This window comes from Phyllobates terribilis, unplaced genomic scaffold (assembly GCF_046119375.1).
Source record: "Phyllobates terribilis strain yellow unplaced genomic scaffold, ASM4611937v1 Scaffold_3__8_contigs__length_932513732, whole genome shotgun sequence".
NCBI lineage: Eukaryota > Metazoa > Chordata > Amphibia > Anura > Dendrobatidae > Phyllobates > Phyllobates terribilis.
The window spans coordinates 185,617,354-185,636,582 of NW_027362763.1; the positions used below are offsets into that span (position 1 = coordinate 185,617,354).

The following is a 19,229-nucleotide window of genomic DNA, read 5'->3' on the forward strand; positions in this document are numbered from 1 at the left end:
GAACAATGACCCGGCTCCAGACCTGCACCATCAAGTCCAAGAGCTAGCTAAAAGCGTTGCCGCGCTAACCCGAACTGTGCAGTCGTTACAGGTTTCTGCTCCAGGGAAGATCCAGCTGGCATCCGGACCGGAGGACATCCCGTGGCGTCGACCAAGGAGGACCCCACCGGCCAGAGGAAGACCCAGCGACCGATACAACGAGGACGGACAACCCATCTGCCGCCGCTGCAATCAACCCGGACATATGGCAAGGTACTGTCCTTTAAACTGGCACAACCTGGGGTAGAGGGCCGACCCCTAGGAATAAGATCACCAGGCCCATCGAACTGGCGTGACAAATATGTGGGAGGACGTCCAGTCTTGCCTGTGGTACTGGATGGCATTCCTATGAGTGCCCTACTTGACACCGGGTCACAGGTCACCACCATCCCGTACGTGCTCTTCAAGCAGTACTGGAATGACTCGGATATAACCCGCTACCCTGACGACGACTTGAGTATCATCGCCAGCAATGGTCAACCCGTGCCACAGATCGGATTCAAAGAGATGACCATTAAAATCGGTAGAGTCGAACTGGCAGCACAGGGACTGATCATTGTAGACATTGACAAGCGCGAGAGTCACCCAAAGATAACGCTAGGAACTAATGTGATTGAAAATTGTCTTGCAGAGGTGATTTTCATTTTACAGCAGGTTGCCAAGAACGCCAGCTCCGGCCAGCAGCGAGTGCTCCAAAAAGAGATCCGGGCACTGATGCGGCGGCAACAGGTGGAACTCTCCGGTGGTGAGATTGGAAGCGTGAGAATGTGTGACCCTTTCCCTATTGCCATGCCCCCAAAAAGTGAAATGATGATTTGGTGCCGGGCAGCTATTGGTCTAAGAGGTAGAGACTACCAAGCAATGGTAGAACCCGTCTACTCAGACAGTAGGCCCACCATTTTGACAGCACGGGGGGTGGTTGATGTACGCCATGGGAGGGTGCCCGTTCGCATAATAAACATCGGGAAGAGAGAAGTACACCTGCCCCGGTATGCCACGCTAGCTAAATTGTCCACCATAAACCAGAATTCTGTACAGGCCGTGGAACCCTTGCCTCCATCTCAACCAGAGGAAGGTAACGGCTCTAAGAAAACAATAGAGGACTGGTATCAGCAACTACATTTGGGTACTGACTCCACTCCCTCACACCAGAAACAGGGAGTCTATCGGGTGGTTCAAGAGTACGAGAGAGTGTTTAGTAAACACCCGTTAGACTTCGGGCGAGTAAAGGGGGTAGAACACCACATCCCCACGGGAGACCATCCTCCCATAGAGGAGAGATACCGACCCGTACCCCCTGCACACTACCAACACGCCAAGGGGATGCTTAGAGACATGAAGGAGGCTGGGGTAATCAGGGATAGCTGTAGCCCCTGGGCAGCTCCACTAGTCTTGGTTAAAAAGAAAGACAACACTATGAGAATGTGTGTAGATTACCGGAAAATCAACCGTATCACACACAAAGATGCGTACCCCTTACCAAGGATAGAGGAGTCTTTGGCTGCTTTAAAATCTGCTAACTTCTTCTCTACTTTGGATCTCACTAGCGGGTACTGGCAGGTTCCTGTAGCAGAGGCGGACCGGGAGAAGACCGCATTCACCACCCCGATGGGACTTAGCGAGTTTACCTGCATGCCGTTCGGACTCTGCAACGCACCAGGAACCTTCCAACGGTTGATGGAATGCTGTCTGGGACACCGAAACTTCGAGACGGTCCTGTTATACCTGGACGATGTTATCGTCTACTCCAAGACCTACGAGGACCACCTGAAACACCTGGCAGAAGTGTTCGAAGCCCTGGCAAACTACGGCCTAAAGGTGAAACCCTCCAAGTGTCACCTCCTGAAACCAAAGGTGCAGTACCTGGGACACGTGGTGAGTGCTGACGGAGTGGCTCCCGACCCTGATAAGATCACCGCAATTAAGGAATGGCCAAGCCCCTCCAGCGTAAAGGAAGTGCGGCAGTTCCTCGGGTTGGTAGGCTACTACCGAAGATTCATTCCCGGTTTCACCAAAAAGGCAGCTCCTCTGCAGGACCTCCTGATAGGCCAGTCCAGGAAGGCCAAGAACCAGAAGCCGCCCTTCAGATGGGAGAAGCTGGAAGAAGAGTCCTTCCGCCAGCTGAAGATGGCCCTCACGGGGGATGAAATCCTGGCGTACCCGGATTACAGCCAGCCCTTTATCCTCTACACCGACGCAAGTAACATCGGGCTAGGAGCCGTACTGTCCCAGATCCAGCAGGGGAAAGAACGGGTAATTGCTTACGCCAGCCGAAAACTGCGACCCACCGAAAGAAACCCTGAGAATTACAGCTCATTCAAGCTAGAGTTCCTGGCAGTGGTGTGGGCAGTCACCGAACGCTTTAAGCACTACCTCGCCTCTTCCCGGTTCACCGTGTACACGGATAACAACCCGTTGACACACCTGGACACAGCAAGACTCGGTGCCCTGGAGCAGAGATGGATGGCCCGCCTGTCCAACTTTGAGTTCACAATCAAATACCGGGCAGGACGCTCCAATACCAACGCGGATGCCTTGTCCAGAATGCCAAACCTACCGGACGTGGGGGAAGATCCAGAGGAACTGGAGGAGGTTGAACTTCCCGCGTTCCACCGGCATGGGACTATCCAGTATTCCCACCGTGTAAGGGGTAAGCAATCCGCTACGTTCAACCCCTTACCTCATTACAACTGGGCGGAAACGCAAGACAGTGACACCGCCGTCCGACTGGTGAAGGAGATGCTGACTCAGCCAGATGCCCGCCTTGACCCAGACGCTCCGGAGGAGGCCAAGCAACTGTGGATTGAGAAGAGTCGACTGTTCCTTTACAAGGGGAAGTTGTGCCGCAGAATGGTTAACTCCCGGACGCATGAACTGATCTGGCAAGTAGTGGTGCCAAGAAGAGACGCGGCTATGGTGCTGGAGGCATACCACGACGGAGCTGGGCACTTCGGGTGGAAGAAGCTGGAGTTCCTGCTGCGCGGGCGGTTCCACTGGGTAGGCATGAGGGGAACCATCGAGAGGTGGTGCAGAGACTGTGGACCGTGCCACCTAAGAAGGAAGGACCGTGCCAGCCAGAAGACTCCCTTGCAGCCCATCATCACCCAACAGCCACTGGAACTAGTAGCCCTGGACCATGTGAAACTGGCTCCAAGCAGATCTGGGTATGTCTACGCCCTCACAATCGTAGATCATTACTCCCGGTTCCTGGTGGTGGTCCCGGTCAAGGACTTAACGGCTCAAACAGCAGCTAGAGCCTTCCAGCAGCACTTCTGCCGTCCACACGGATACCCGGAGCAGGTGCTGACGGACCAGGGACCTGCCTTTGAAGCGGAAGTCTTCCAGGAGTTCTGTACTCTGTATGGCTGCCGGAAGATAAGAACAACACCCTATCATCCGCAAACCAATGGGCTCTGCGAGAAAATGAACCAGGTGGTGATAGATCTTCTGAAAACATTGCCCCTGGAGGAACGCAGTCTGTGGCCTGAGAAACTGCCTGATCTGGTGGACCTATACAACCACATCCCGGTAGGTTCTACCAACTGTACCCCGGCTTACCTAATGAGAGCAAGACCTGGTAAGCTCCCTGTTGATCTGGAGATGGGAGTCCTGACACCCGAGGACACTTCACCAGAAGCAGACTGGGACACAGAAAGGCAGCAGCAGTACCGGAAAGTACAGGAGAGCGTGGAGCGAAGTCTCTGTCAAGCTAGAGAAAGACAGGAGAAGACTTACAACCAGTATGCTCCCGCTGTTCCCCTGGTACCTGGAGAGCAGGTCTTGAAGAGGAAGAGATGCCTCCACAAGTTGGAAAACCAGTGGGAGAAGGACCCGTACACCGTACTGCCCTCAAGCCACAAGAACCCGAAAGTCTGCATAATCAGTAAGGACGGAGGAGAAACCACAGCCATTGTATCCCGAGATCACCTGAAGAAGTGTCCCGAACAGCTACGAGGCCCTGAAGAAGAACAAGAAGACCCTCGACCCGCAGAGGAAAGGGAAGATATGGTTAGTACTGTGCTCGGAGACTTCCCTCGGTCTTGGACACAAGTGAATGGCGCTGTTGTGGTACCCGTCCTCACCTTCCTCCAACCAGCATCTCAAGTACCTACGGAGAAACAGGTAGAGCTGGAAGAGCAGCCGGTCCAGGAGGCAGAAGACCCCACACAAGCAGACCAGGAGGATCAACCCTCTGCTTATAGTGAGCCTGCCGTACCCCTAGTGAGCCAAAGAGCCCGTAGACAGCTGCCCAGTTTATCTTTGACAGCTCCTACACCCCGTAGCTCAGGACCAGTCAGTCAGCTCCGTAGGTCCACTAGAGCCACTAGAGGCCAGTTACCCGTACGTTGGAGGATCTAAGTGTTTAGACTGTTTATTTGTATTTACCTGTTTTCTGTTACCTGTAAATAATTGTGTATTTTTAGTTATTCTATAGGTGTCGTTTAGGGATTATCCGGAATCCTTTGTACATATGTTGGAGCGTAACCAGGAATGGACTAAAGACTGTTAAGGACTCGGGGTAGGACAGACCCCTACCTGGTTACGGCTCCCTGTCTCTTGGTGAAATGGACACCTTGGTTTTCTTCAAAGACTGCACCCGGTTGCGGACACGCCGTGACCATCCTAATGTGTTTTTCTTTATTGTACTGTTTCTGTTTTTACTTGTTATGTTTTACAAAAATATGTTTAGTCCCGGAGTACTAAATTTCACTAGGGGGGAATGTGGCACCCCAGGGGTCTGGTTCCCACAGTAATAGCAATATTACGTCTGTGAGCAGGTGGGAGGTTTCCTGGTCAGACATCCTATGCATGCCACACCTCCTGCCCAGTCCTGGGAGGGGAAGAACTTCCCCTATATAAAGCTGGGGCTGAGGCAGGGTTAGTGAGTAGAGTGAGAGAACACAGACAGAGACACAGTCTGGTCTGTAGTGGAGCAGCTATAGGGAAAGAAAGATCAGGAGCTCTGTGGGAGCTGTACTAAAAGAGGTCAGGGGCTGGAAGCTGTAGAGCTCGCCCTGATTGAAGAATTCTTACCGGACCCGGAGTCCGAGGCTGTGGGGACTAATCCTTACCCCGCAGCAGAAACCGCCCGGCAGGGGATTTCAGGTCCTCTGGCCAAGAAACCCGAAGGCACGGTCACACGCAAGGGACCAGCACCGCGACGTGGAGCGGAAGCTACCAAAAGGCCCCGAGTCACCAGCCATACGGGTGAGCACCACACGGTACACTCAGGGACGTGGGCTACTTTTACCAGCCTCTAGCAAGGTAGCCAGAAGAGTACGATTAGTTGGGGAGGCCTACAACTCCACCTGGCCAGGGGAGATCCCATCTGCTCGCGGACTGACCAGGCCCCGATCGCTAGCCAGTACTCCGGGAGAGTCTACCTTTGCCACCAGTAAAGACCCTGAACTACACCGCACCGTCTCTGAGTGGTTCCTGCTACCCCCTTCAAACACGTCGGTTGCCCTGAGGCCATACCCCTCCCGTTGGGGGTTCTACCAGCTACGCTGCACGACCTTACCACCGGCCTCAGCGGTCTGCCCTCCAGCGGCGGCTTCATAGCCGCATTCAACGGGTGGCGTAGTCGAACACCGTACCATCTTCTGCTAAAAACTGCCACTCAGCTTGACTCCCTGGGCACGGACCGGGTCACCGCCACGAGACTACTACCCCTATCAGATCCGGCTCCGGGTAGGCTCCCGCGTGCTCAACGCTGCGCGACTCAGGCCCAGGGGCGCGTCACAAGAACAATATATGGGGTCCAATAGCTCTTCATAATGGCCAATTTTACCTGCTTTGGAGGTGGATGTAACCCCCTTACCTCTTGGACTACGGCGCGGCTTATCATTTTGCACCAATGGCATGGTTCTTTCTAGCAAGCGTTTGTAATTTATGGTGGTTTTAAAGGTTTCCCTACAAGGACTGATTTTTCAAAACACTTCTAAATGATCATTTTCATCACATGGTCATTTCCATCAAGCATCATTATTATTTCACAATATATGTAGAAAAAAAAGACAATGAGCAAACATCCAAATAATATACAGTGGGGAAAAAATTTTTTAGTCAGCCACCAATTGTGCAAGTTCTCCCACTTAAAAAGATGAGAGAGGCCTGTAATTGACATGATAGGTAGACCTCAACTATGAGAGACAAAATGAGAAAACAAATCCTGAAAATCACATTGTCTGATTTGCAAAGAAATTTTTTTCAAATTTTGGTGGAAAATAAGTATTTGGTCAATTACAAAAGTTCATCTCAATACTTTGTTATATATCCTTTGTTGGCAATGACAGAGGTCAAACGTTCTCTGTAAGTCTTCACAAGGTTGGCACACACTGTTGCTGGTATGTTGGCCCATTCCTCCATGCAGATATCCTCTAGAGCAGTGATGTTTTGGGGCTGTCGCTGAGCAACATGGACTTTCAACTCCCTCCAAAGGTTTTCTATAGAGTTTAGATCTGGAGACTGGCTAGGCCACTCCAGGACCTTGAAATGCTTCTTACGAAGCCACTCCTTCATTGCCCTGGCGGTGTGCTTGGGATCATTGTCATGCTGAAAAACCCAGCCACGTTTCATCTTCAATGCCCTTGCTAAGGGAAGGAGGTTTGCACTCAAAATCTCACGATACATGGCCCCATTCATTCTTTCATGTACACGGATCAGTCATCCTGGTCCTTTGACAGAGAAACAGCCCCAAAGCATTATGTTGCCACTCCCATGCTTCACAGTAGGTATGGTGTTCTTTCGATGCAATTCAGCATTCTTTCTTCTCCAAACACGACGAGTTGTGTTTCTACCAAACCGTTCTACTTTGGTTTCATCTGACCATATGACATTCTCCCAATACTCTTCTGGATCATGCAAATGCTCTTTAGCAATCTTCAGATGGGCCCGGACATGTAATGGCTTAAGCAGGGGGACACGTCTGGCACTGCAGGATCTGAGTCCCTGGCGGCGTAGTGTGTTACTGATGGTAAGCTGTGTAACGTTGGTCCCAACTCTCTGCAGATCATTCACTAGGTCCCCCTGTGTGGTTCTGGTATTTTTGCTCACCATTCTTGAGATAATTTTGACCCCACGGGGTGAGATCTTGTGTGGAGCCCCAGATCGAGGGAGATTATCAGTTGTCTTGTATGTCTTCCATTTTCTAATTATTGCTGCCACAGTTGATTTCTTCACACCAAGCTGCTTGCCTATTGCAGATTCAGTCTTCCCAGCCTGGTGCAGGGCTACAATTTTGTTTCTGGTGTCCTTCGACAGCTCTTTGGTCTTCACCATAGTGGAGTTTGGAGTGTGACTGTATGAGGTTGCGGACAGGTGTCTTTTATACTGATAACAAGTTCAAACAGGTGCCAGTACTACAGGTAATGAGTGAAGAAGTTACAGGTCTGTGAGAGCCAGAAATCTTGTTTCTTTGTAATTGACCAAATACTTATTTTCCACCAAAATTTGAAAAAAATTTCTTTCCAAATCAGACAATGTGATTTTCAGGATTTGTTTTCTCATTTTGTCTCTCATAGTTGAGGTCTACCTATGATGTCAATTACAGGCCTCTCTCATCTTTTTAAGTGGGAGAACTTGCACAATTGGTGGCTGACTAAATACTTTTTTCCCCACTGTACATAGATCTATTTTGGCTAAACAAAACTTTTCAAAACTGCACATGAGGTTCATGGTTAACATTTTGATCAAAGTGTGAAAGCCCACTACCACATCACAGTGATCTGTGTAATGGATGTCTGCTCTATTAAAGGGAATCTGTCACCCCCTGGAACCTATCAGACCTCTACTATGGGCATACAGGTGATAGAAATGTGAATCCATACTTACCTCTATGTCCTATATTAGAGGTCTACTTGCTTTGTAATAGCTTTTTATTAAATTAAAGTAAAGTACCCTGTAACGTGCAGTTCCTGGCCGGATCCTGCGCCTTCACAATTTACCCTGTACGGAAGGCGCTCTTCTTACTGACGTCTGTGTAGCCTTGTAGAGCAGGAAACTTGTGCGCAGGCGCTGGGAAGGCAGAGTGACTCACCGGCGACTGCGCACAAGTTTCCTGTTCCACAAGGCTACACAGACGTCAGTAAGAAGAGCGCCTTCCGTACAGGGTAAATTGTACAGGCGCGGGATCCGGCCGGGAACTGCCCGTCACAGGACAGGTTTCTTTGCTTCCCCCGGACGCGAAGCTTGCCAAAGCTAATTTAATAAAAAGCTATTACAAAGCAAGTAGATATCTAATATGGGACATACAGGTAAGTGTAGATTCACATTCCTATCACCTGTATGCCCATATTAGAGGTCTGATAGATCCTGGGGGTGACAGATTCTCTTTAAAGGGGTATTCCCATCACAAAGATCTTATCCCAATATGTAGTATGTGTAATAATAATAATATTGGCAAATACCTCCAATAAGAAATGTAGTATAGTTCTTCTGATTAGCTATGCCACTTACCTCATGATTTTAGCCCATAGAATTACATAGATCTGCATTAGTGCTGCATATAGAAAACCATTAGTACTCTGATATTTGAACCATTTTGATAAATACTCATATATTTTATGGTCTAAGGGGTAAGGTTTCTCCTTATGGAGAGTGGCATACTGAGGATCATTGCACAGCGAATAAGCCTCCTTACCTTGGCATGCTAGAGCCGGTATATCACTTTCCACAAGGAGAAACGTTACCCCTTAGACCTCAGTCCAGAGCCTCTCATCTAACCAAATCAGTTCTCATACTTTGCACTGATGAGGGGCAATAGCCCGAAACACCGTGTCTGCAAATTGAGATTCTGATTTGGCTTTTATCCTAAGTTATATTGCAAGACTCGTTAAAGGATTGATTGTGACTTGTAGGATTTCTGCTTCCAACAGGTGGCGCTATAGAATTCAAGTTCTCTTCATCTCTGAAGAGGCAATTTGCATATTATTATTATTATCTATTGTTATAGCGCCATTTATTCCATGGCGCTTTACATGTGAAAAAGGGGTATACAAAGCACGAGCAATTACAATAATCTTGAGCAAAATGTGATGGCGACTGGTACTGGAGGAGCGAGGATCCTGCCCATCATATACTTTCTGTAATATATGCACTGAGCTTGTATAGTAGAAAGTATAACTTTATAGAGTAAACTCTGAAGTCATCTCATTGCCAGGATCAAGGAGTTAGTACGCTTTTTGACTTGGCTATACAGGTAAGGTTTACAGCTTGGCAGCGGCTACGAGAAGATTTACTCCGAGCATTGAAGCGATTAGCACAGGATAGGAAAGTGTAAGAGTTTACCACCAACTACGAGCGCACCGTTTCTCGCACAAAGCTTCTCTTGTTTGCTGCAATGACCGTAAGTTTTCCAAGAATTTTTTGGCACGCTTCATAGTCAATCACGCAGCCGCTCAGGAACATTAATAAAAAGAATTTTGGCAAGAACGTTCTTAAATATGCATCCAACTTGGCAGCGTTGGTCAGTAAGTGCTGACATGTCCGGGAGTATACGTGCAATTATACATATATATTTTTTTCAAGATAAAATAGAAGTAAATAAATAAGCTGAAAAGTAATGAAATTACATCTCTCATCATTCGACTGGCTGCTCCAAATACACGCAGTTATTGTACTCACATGTCAGACTTTATAGATGACTTTATAAACCTTGCAATGTTACTTGACAGCTCGGTTTCCACTTGGCTGGAGTTACTATAAACTGATTTGTTAAACATTTAATAGGGTTTTTTCAGGACAAGCTCTGATCCTAGGGACTCTACAGAACCCAGTCCTGACATGCGTTGAGTACATTGTACTTTTCTTTGGGCAGGAAGCCACTCGCACTTCAGAACCTCGCGGGCAAGTAGCTGCCAGAGGTCGGCCATTCAGTTCTCAGTATCTAACCAAGCACCTTGACTAGTGACGGGAAGTTGGGTGGAAGTCAAGTGCCGATCACCGATAAGACTGATCTGGGGCAGTTCATTCCCTGCAGTTCTTTATAGTAGAAAATCATAATTTAATAGGCAGGGCTGCTCCTTGTGAAGGTTATTGGTGCCCACTAATCCAACTAGAGATTGCACAGATGAACTGTATGGCTGCCAAAATGTTGTCCCTTGTGGTCAGAGAATTACAGCGATGGGGTGTTGGGTTTTTTCTTTACTTGATGTCAGAGAATTAAAAAAATGAATTAACACACATTTAGTAATGTTGCCCCCGTACACACGCACACCCATTATAATCTATGGGGCTGCGCACATGTCCGTGTGACCCACAAGTAGACATGTCCATTTTTTTCCGGCAGCACGGATGGCAATACCGCACACAAATGGCACACGGACATGCAACGCGGATGACACCCGTACTGTTTTTTCCAGTACCGGAAACATCAGGATGTGTGAAGGAGGCCTAATATTTAGAGAGCTTAAATTGGACGTGGCGATTGTAGGATGACAGTGGTGCACAGAGTTGGAAGGAATTAATCATCCCTTCGATGCCAAAAAAAACAGTGCCAAAAACTAGCAAAAATTGTCCCAAATGGTGATATATGCAAATTGTTGTGACTTTGTTTTGCCTTTTGTTCTGTACAGAAAGTTGGGGGGTGCAGGTTTAGCAAAAAGGGGCATGTCTCGCTTTACTTTACAAATTTACTATAATGTATGGCATAAAACTGGCGTACAATGTAGCTGAAATCTGGCATTGTTTTTTTTTTTTTCTGGCACTCGGAAAGCCTAAAGATGTGTCAAATACATTAAAAGGGTGTGTATGTCTTAATGAATTTACCAAACCTTATTTCAACAGGCTACAGGTTCAAGGTTAAATGGTTGTTCCCTTCTTCATAGATGAGTATGGCCGGATAGGGCTTGTTAAATCAAGCATTTTTGTATTTTACTGAGATATTAACACCTTTCTTTGCTTGTTGCCTACGAACAGGGTGCTTCAGCAATCCTGACCAGCTTCAAAACAGTGCTTAAAAGCTCAAACGCAAAGTGCTTGTAAGCACAGCGCATGTTCTGCTTCTAGCAACAGTGGTCAGTTTTCAAGTCAACAAGCTGAAAACAAAATAAAAGAAAAGTGTTAATATCTCAAGAAAGGCTGAACATTTAAATAAGCAGTAAATTGCTTGTATTTACGAGCACAATCTGACAAAATCCATTTATGACAATGAAAATAACTGCTAACCCCTTCACAACATTTCATGTACCTATACATCATGGTTGGATAGGGGTTCCTGACTGATTGTATAGGTAAGTCATGGTGATCGTGCATGGCACAGAAGCTGTGCCTGTGCGATTGCTGCCGGGAGCTTGGCTTAAGTGATAGCCGAGCCCTGGCTGGAGAAGTGCTTCCCAAAGATTGCAGTAAGGCTCAGTTCACATTTATCCTGCGCTCTGCGTTGAGCTCTTCCACCTCAGTTTTCGTGTAAATGTCTGAAATACGTGATTCAGACGGAACCCCGGAGGAAGATTCCTGTAATGAGGCAGATGGAAGCACCATGGACGCCATCAGGCCTATGATCCGGCGGTGTCTGTCTTTTTAAGCATGCATAAAAGTACGATCCGCCACAGTTTTGTGCACCTCTGAAAAGAAGGACAACACTGAACAGAGACCAGATGAAGTCCAGAGTAACCCTGATGCCTCATTATAGTGAATGGGTTTCATCTGAATCACATCATTCGGAGATTTAAGTAGATAAGTTCCTTGAGGGGTGTAGTTTCCAAAATGGGGTCACTTGTGGGGGATTTCCACAGGTTAGGCACAGCAGTTGCTCTCCAAACATGACATGGCCTCTCCTATCTACATCAGCTAACTTTGCACTCCAAAAGTCAATTGGCACTCCTTCCTTTCCAAGCCCTGCTGTGCACCTAAACAGTAGTTTTCCTCCACATATGGGGTATTAGTGTACTTAGAAAAAAATTGCACAATAAATTGTATGGTCAATTTCTCCTGTTAGCCTTGTGAAAATGAAAACTTTGGGGCAAAAATCAACATTTTTGTGGGAAAAAGGAAAGTTTTCATTTTTCCTTCCACATTGCTTTAATTCCTGTGAAGCACCTGCATGGTTAATAAACTTATTGAATGCAGTTTTGAGCACTTTGATTTGTGCAGTTTTTAAAATCGTGTCACATTTGGGTATTTTCTGTCATACTCGTATAGGCCCCTCAAAGTCACTTCAAATATCATGTGGTCCCTACAAAAATGGTTTTGTACATTTTTTTGCAAAAATGAGAAACGTTTTAATCCTTCTTACTTCCTAACAATGATGCTGATGTAAATTAGACTTGTGGGAAATGTTATTGATATCTATTTTGTGTGACATAACTCTCTGGTTTAAGAGCATAAAAATTCAAAGTTTGAAAATTGCGAAATGTTAATTTTAAATTACGATATTTTCACAAATAAAAACAAAAAATATCGACCTAAATTTTTCACTACTATAAAGTACAATGTGTTACAAAAAATAATCTCAGAATCTCTGGGATACGTTGAAGTATTCCAGAGTTATTACCTCATAAAGTGATACTGGTCAGAATTGTAAAATTTGACCTGGTCAGGAAGGTGAAAACAGGCTCGGAGGTGAAGGGGTTAAGCCAGTAAATTTCCCCTAAAAGCTACTGCAGGCTAATAATAAAAAATCTGTAAATTGCCTCTTCAGATGGGGAGAGGACTTGTACTCTAGTGCCACCTGGTGGAAGTAGCAATCTTAAAAGTCAATACCAAGCCTTGCAAGATCTGTATGCCTCCTTATCCTGGCATGTCAGGCATGTCACTCTCCATAATGAAAAATGTTACCCCCTTAGAATAATAAATTTGGCACATATTTAAGATTCTCCAAAGCCTCTTTTTAGATACTTTGGCTAAGTCTCGTGAAGCTCACATATCTTTTCTTTATGCTGCAAATCAGTAATACTGTACATTTGTCTAAATTAATTTGTGCCAAGAAGAAAATAGTGTAACTTACACCAGATTTTTGGGAAACAGAAATTTGAAAATGGCAATAATTTAATAAAATATATGCGAAAATTGAATAACCTACATAGAAAATACTACCGAACTGTACCATCATGCAGCCATAATTTACTGCTGGGGGGGGGGAGGTGTTATGATACTGGCATAGTACTGTTGGAAACCAGTGGCTGTAGGAGCACGAGCAGGATCAGCAAGCGGTAACAGAAGTTCTTGCAGTTAACAAATTAGTTATAGGAAACAATCTGTAGATAGGTGAGAATAATCTAGGTAAGAATGTTCAGGAGCTTGGAGACTGGAAACTAGGCTAACACAGCTAGACACAATACTCAAGCAATGAGTGAGAGATCTATGTGGCTTTAAGTAGACCCAAACAGGAAGCAAGATGGATCCCACAGGTTCAGAATCTGCCATCTTAGTAAAGGGCAATTGCAGAACACAACAGCAGCCTCCAGTGGTAAGTAGTGAGAGTGCAGCACAATTATTAAGGTGACTATAGCAGCCACTAGTGGTCAAACTGTAGAAGGACAATGCTTCTCTCATTAATACTGCGGACTCTTGACTAACAGTCCGCTGCAATCTTAGGATGACAGATGAGTATTTTTTTGTGCTGCTTTAGCTAATAATGTACAGGACCTGTCCCCACACCATGATGACAGAACCACTTTAATTCCCATTGTATTAAGGTGGAGATACTGTAATATTGACAGTAGACTAATTGTCTCCTACATATGTACATACATATATATTGAATATGTCTCGTATTTGTCTATGGATAAACCTTAACATCCACGTATTCTTATATGTTTGATACATAATCGTTTGCTTTCCGTATTCGCAGAGTTCCCACGACACTTTGTACGTCTGCTGATGAATCCACTATTCTTGATCCTGGTCCTGTCTCAGTGCAGTTTCTCATCGGTCATTGCTGCTCTATCTACCTTCCTCAATAAATATCTAGAGAAGGCATATGGATCCAGCACTTCATATGCCAACTTTCTCATTGGTAAGTGATACATCTGATGATATTCAAATCTTTTCCTTAACATTTCTATGGAGAACATGGATACACATCTCTGAATATTAAAATCCTGCAAATAAGACTATAAGAACAACTTACATAATAATAAAAAATATATAAAACTCAAGAAATTCGAGACTTAAAGTGAACTTGAAAGATGATGACTGCTGTCTGAACCATGAATCAGACACTGGCTCTGGCATTTCGGAATAAGCATACATTTGCCGGCCGGGGACCTCACCACTCTGCTGACTAGTCCAGAGGTCGGACACCCACCCTTATCCCAATGAGTGACAGGTCTCTCTTTATATAAACATGGAGGGAAAGACCTATCACTCAAAAGGAGCCGGATGGGGAGAAACTGGCCTCTTGGGCTAGTCACCTGAGCCGCATGGTCTCCAACCAGCTTTTAAACTTATGTTTCTCTGAAACAAGATCTTCATTCTTTCTTGACCTGTGACCAGCCGGCAGTATGGTCTTCTTAACAGAATCTTGGGAAAGTTGACATTTTACTGTGCACATATCTTATAAGTGTAAAATAAGCAGTGTGATCGTGCAGAATAGATCCTGTTCAAAAAGAGGTTAAACGAGTAAAACACCCATCATTGTTCTCTGAATTAGTATTAGAAGTCATTTATGTCAGAACAGAAGAAGAAGAATTTCCACATTTTCCAGAGGCAGATATCAAATGTTGTTGGGGTCAGATGAGCTGTGGTGGTCTGCCAGGGAACACAGTGAAGCTAAATGCATTTTTCTGTAAAGTAAATCTCCACTCCTGAACCCTTATTAAAAACTGCCTAATTTGAGAGAGTAAATACAGCCCAGTAAGTGACACATCCCTGTAATCAGGGTATCTCCCTCTACAACATGGTGCTTTCAGATTACATAGCAAAACCTGCTGAAACATATTCCTCAAGGGGAAGAAACATGGCTCTCTATTGCCACTTATTGGTGGTATACCCTTTAAGTCAATATCGACCCATTTAAGGGAATCTGTAAACATGTTTTGAAATGTTATCAGAGAACAACATGATGTAGGTACAGAGCCTCTGATGTATCACTTACTGGGCTGCTTGGTGCAGTATTGATAAAATCCCTGTTTTCTCTGCTGCAAATCTAGCAGTTCTCTGAATGCTGAGCTCTGTATAACCCCGCCCACACCACTGATTGGCAGCTCTGTGTACAGTGTGCATAGGCACAAACCTGCCAATCAGTGGTGGGGGCGGGGTTACATAGAGCAGGAGGACTATTCATGCCATTGTCCTACCCCTGATGACACCAAATGCGGTGAAACATGTTGGGGGGACGTGTGCCATAATATTGCTTGTCCTATTCTGCACCTCGGGGTGCCATCGATTGAATTAATATAGGTGGTTACCGCAAAATCAATAAATTGTAGGCAGATTATGGACAATATTTTAATAATACCCTGTATGTATTTTAGATTTAGAATAACATTAAAAGTTAAGTTTTATGGCTTGCTTGAGAGGAATATACTGTAAATATAGGATTCTCCCGTTGTTGCTAATTCACAATATATCCCTCCCTCCCAAGCTATTTCTTTCCGCTCGTTCTGTTCTGGTACACTGTGCATAGGCACAAATCTGCGAATCAGTGGTGGGGCTAGGGTTACATACATCAGGAGGACTACATGACACGAGACAACTAGTCCTCTTGTGATAATCTCCTGCTGATAAAACACTGATTTTGTTGAACCTACAACAAGCAGCCCAGTAAGTGACACATCACTGGAATCAGGGTCTCTACCTTACATCATGCTGCTCTCAGCTTACATAACAAAAACCTGATGACTGATTCTTCCTTACGCCACCTTGGTGGACTCCACAAGAAGAAACAGAACCAATACCTATAACTGTTTTCTCTGTGGAAGCAACTCTGTCGCTCGTCCACTAATGGTGACTGCTGCATCAGCACATAGGGGGTGGTGATGGGGATGTGACTGCAGCATGGATACCCCTCACCCTATCTGTAGGGTTATGATGGATAGACCTATATTTAATGTATTCCTTTTTAAGTGATCCAGTATAATATCAGCCTATATGTCTTGTGTACACAGGTGCTGTAAATTTGCCAGCTGCTGCTCTAGGAATGCTAATAGGAGGAATCATAATGAAGAAATGCTGTTTTTCTGCCAAGACAATTCCTCGCTTTGCGTTGACGGCTCTGATCACCTCAGTCCTGCTCTGCGTACCTCTGTTCTTCATGGGCTGCTCAACTCAGAAGCTGGGATCCTATAGTGGCAGGTACTGAAGTCGGCTACAATCACATGTGCCATTTATTAGCCATGTCACTTAAAGGGGTTTCCCAAGAATCAACTGAAGCTACATTCAAATAGGGAACAAAGGTCCATGTTCTTGTGATTCGAGGGGGTATAAGTATATTCTTAGATAAATATATACTGGGTAGGACAGCCCCTTTAAGTATATTCTTAGATAATTTTATTATAATTAATACTAAGTATGTTAGATTGTATCTGTGCCAAATATTCTGAGGCGTGTTTGGTATTTGAACAAATATTGAGATGTTGAAGAAGAATTCAACTCATAAATATCATTTATAGTGTTTAGACAGGAGACAAGTAGCTAAAGATATCGACTTATATCGTCAACTACTAGTTTACACAGCATAACCTCGGTTTGTTCTCTAAAAGAATATTTACACAAAGTTTTTTCACAAGTTTTTCAAACGGAAACTGGTTCAGGAAGTGTTCCGTTTTCTTGGTGTTTTTTGTTGACATCTTGTATAATGTTTCCTGAAGTGTTTGTTATTGTATTTCTTACTCCTTTTCTGAAGATATTTTTAGCACCTTTCGGGCATTTTTCTGGCATTTTTTTTTTATCTAAGAATATACTTAAAGGATTTGTCCTACTCAGTGTATATTTTTGGCACATACCACAGCATGCCGAATCCTAGCAGTGTGTAATATTGTTCTATTGAGAGAAATGGATGAGAATCTAGACGGCACATGACAAGTCACATACAGTATATACTGTGTGCACAGTTATTAGGCAATATGTTTTTTTTGAATGAATAATTTTATTACTGAACAACTACTGTGCTGTCAGGCAATCCAAAAGACTAATGAACCTGAATATTTAAGAAAGTGTAAATCTCCCATATAAAAAGGGTCCACAAGTTCTCAGACTTTGTTCTGTACCACTGCAGGAAAAAAAAAGTCTTCTAAAAACTGGCAGTAAGTTTGGGAGTTGATTTTGAGTCCACCTTCAACCCCAAAAGGTCCAACTAACTCATCTTTAACAATGTCAACCCATAGCAGTACCCCACCTCCACCTTGCTGGTGTCCCGAGTCGAAGGGGAGGTTTGTACCAGTTACTGATCCAGCCATAGGCCCATCCATCTGGCCCATCCATCTGGTCCGTCCAGAGTCACTCTCATCTCATCATTACATAAAACCTTTGAAAAATCTGTCTTCAGTTGTTTCTTGGCCCAGTCTTGACATTTCACTTTCTGGGTCCTGTACAGTGGTGGTCGGGTTTCAGTGTTCCCTACCTTGGCCATGTCTCTGAGCACTGATCACCTTGTAATGGTTTCCTGGTCACTTCACATTTGATTCTTCTCACGTCTTTGGCAAATAATGTGAATTTTTTTTATCATGATACATTTTTGCGACCCAGTTGACTATTTGCAACAAAATTTTTGATGGTTCTGTGATCATGCCCCAATTTCTACATCCCCCCATCCCCCTGTAAGACTTGTAACAATTTTACTATTCAGGGTCAGTTAAATCTCTTTTTTTTTTGGCCCATTTTGCCAAAGAGGAAAACAAGCTGCCTAATAATTCTGCACACCTTGATAAAGGGTGTTGTATCCTTAGGCCTCACCCTCCTCATTACACAAATACACGTCACCTGATCTGCTTCATTCAATAAGCATTCACATTTAGAGGTGGAAAATCTGCATAAAAATAATGATATGGTCAAAAAATAATTCTACACAGTGTATGCGGTCAAGTGACGACTGCTGCAATCAGAGCCGAATAAAAGTGTGTACATTGCACACTGTTACGATCTGGCAAGCTGGACTACTGTCAAAAATTTAGGCTGGGCTGAATAACCCCTTTATTGAGTGCACATAAGTCAGTCACCCATTGTTATAAATTAGTCATGACTGTTACTTTTGAAAGTTTCTTCAACCAAAAAATTGTGATATTTTTCAGTACGAATATGACCTGCATTCAGCAGTGCGCTTGCCCAGGACACGCTTTCCACCCAGTGTGCGGGTCAGATGGAGTGGAATACCTGTCCCCCTGCAATGCTGGATGTAGTACTTTTAATACCCATTCATCGGTGAGTAACCCATACAACACTGATTACATTCTTGTACGTTTTTAAGTATTATATTTACTACAGTGCCAAGATTATTGGTTTACCGTGTAGGGCCAAATTATAGGAAGGGTAAAATGGCCAAATACTCTGGGGTCTCAACCACCCAGCACCCACCAGTTAACTCAACTTCTCTTTTATGGGTTTGGAGCTCAAATGCCCCATCTGTCTGCGCATCAAACCCAGTGATCGAACATGTTAAAAGTACGCACAATAAACCTCATATACAAAGTACAACATGCCCAATCCATTTTTCCCCTAAGTGTTCATGTGTTTTCAATGAGTATAGGGGAGCGGCATGTCTCCCCTGAGAACAAAAGGATTGGGCATTTTAATTAAATATGTCCAATCCTTCTTACCCTTTTATGGAAAGTCAGGTGGCTGATAAAGGGTCCCTTTATGAATACTGCACCAAAAAACCCAGTAAATGATTCCCTGTCAGTACTCTATCCTGCCGTCAGGCTTCATTAACCGGTTGACAGATTCTCTTTAATAATGCTTGGTCTTGTAGCAAATGCATGGGGTGGCCATCTACATGGGAGTTTATTATGCCTTACTCTGTGCCAAGTTTTGGCCTCTAAAGAATGGTTATCTGTTACTGGTCGTCACAAGGCTGCCTTCTTTAATAAACGGTGTTTTCTTCCATATTCCAGGTATATACAAACTGCTCATGCATAAGTGATGGCAGTGATACTGGGGGAACAGCACAGTCAGGCTCCTGCCCCGTGAGCTGTGCCAACCTCCTGCTTCCCGTAATATTCCTCCTCTCATTTGCTGGACTTATTGCCTGTCTGTCCCATAATCCTCTTTATATGATGGTCTTAAGGTATGTAGGAAAGATAGAGGACAAAATG

At 44.8% G+C, this 19,229-nt stretch overlaps 1 protein-coding gene across 2 annotated transcripts in view; it reads left to right on the forward strand.

The window, feature by feature from the left end:
* SLCO2A1 (solute carrier organic anion transporter family member 2A1) overlaps positions 1-19,229 on the forward strand; it is a 78,058-nt gene that overhangs the window by 51,299 nt on the left and 7,530 nt on the right. For both annotated transcript variants that reach the window (XM_073674328.1, XM_073674329.1), the window contains exons 8-11: positions 13,832-13,996; positions 16,089-16,275; positions 18,210-18,339; positions 19,029-19,201. In XM_073674328.1, the coding sequence (XP_073530429.1) occupies positions 13,832-13,996; positions 16,089-16,275; positions 18,210-18,339; positions 19,029-19,201 (655 nt within the window). The remainder of the gene's footprint in view (positions 1-13,831; positions 13,997-16,088; positions 16,276-18,209; positions 18,340-19,028; positions 19,202-19,229) is intronic.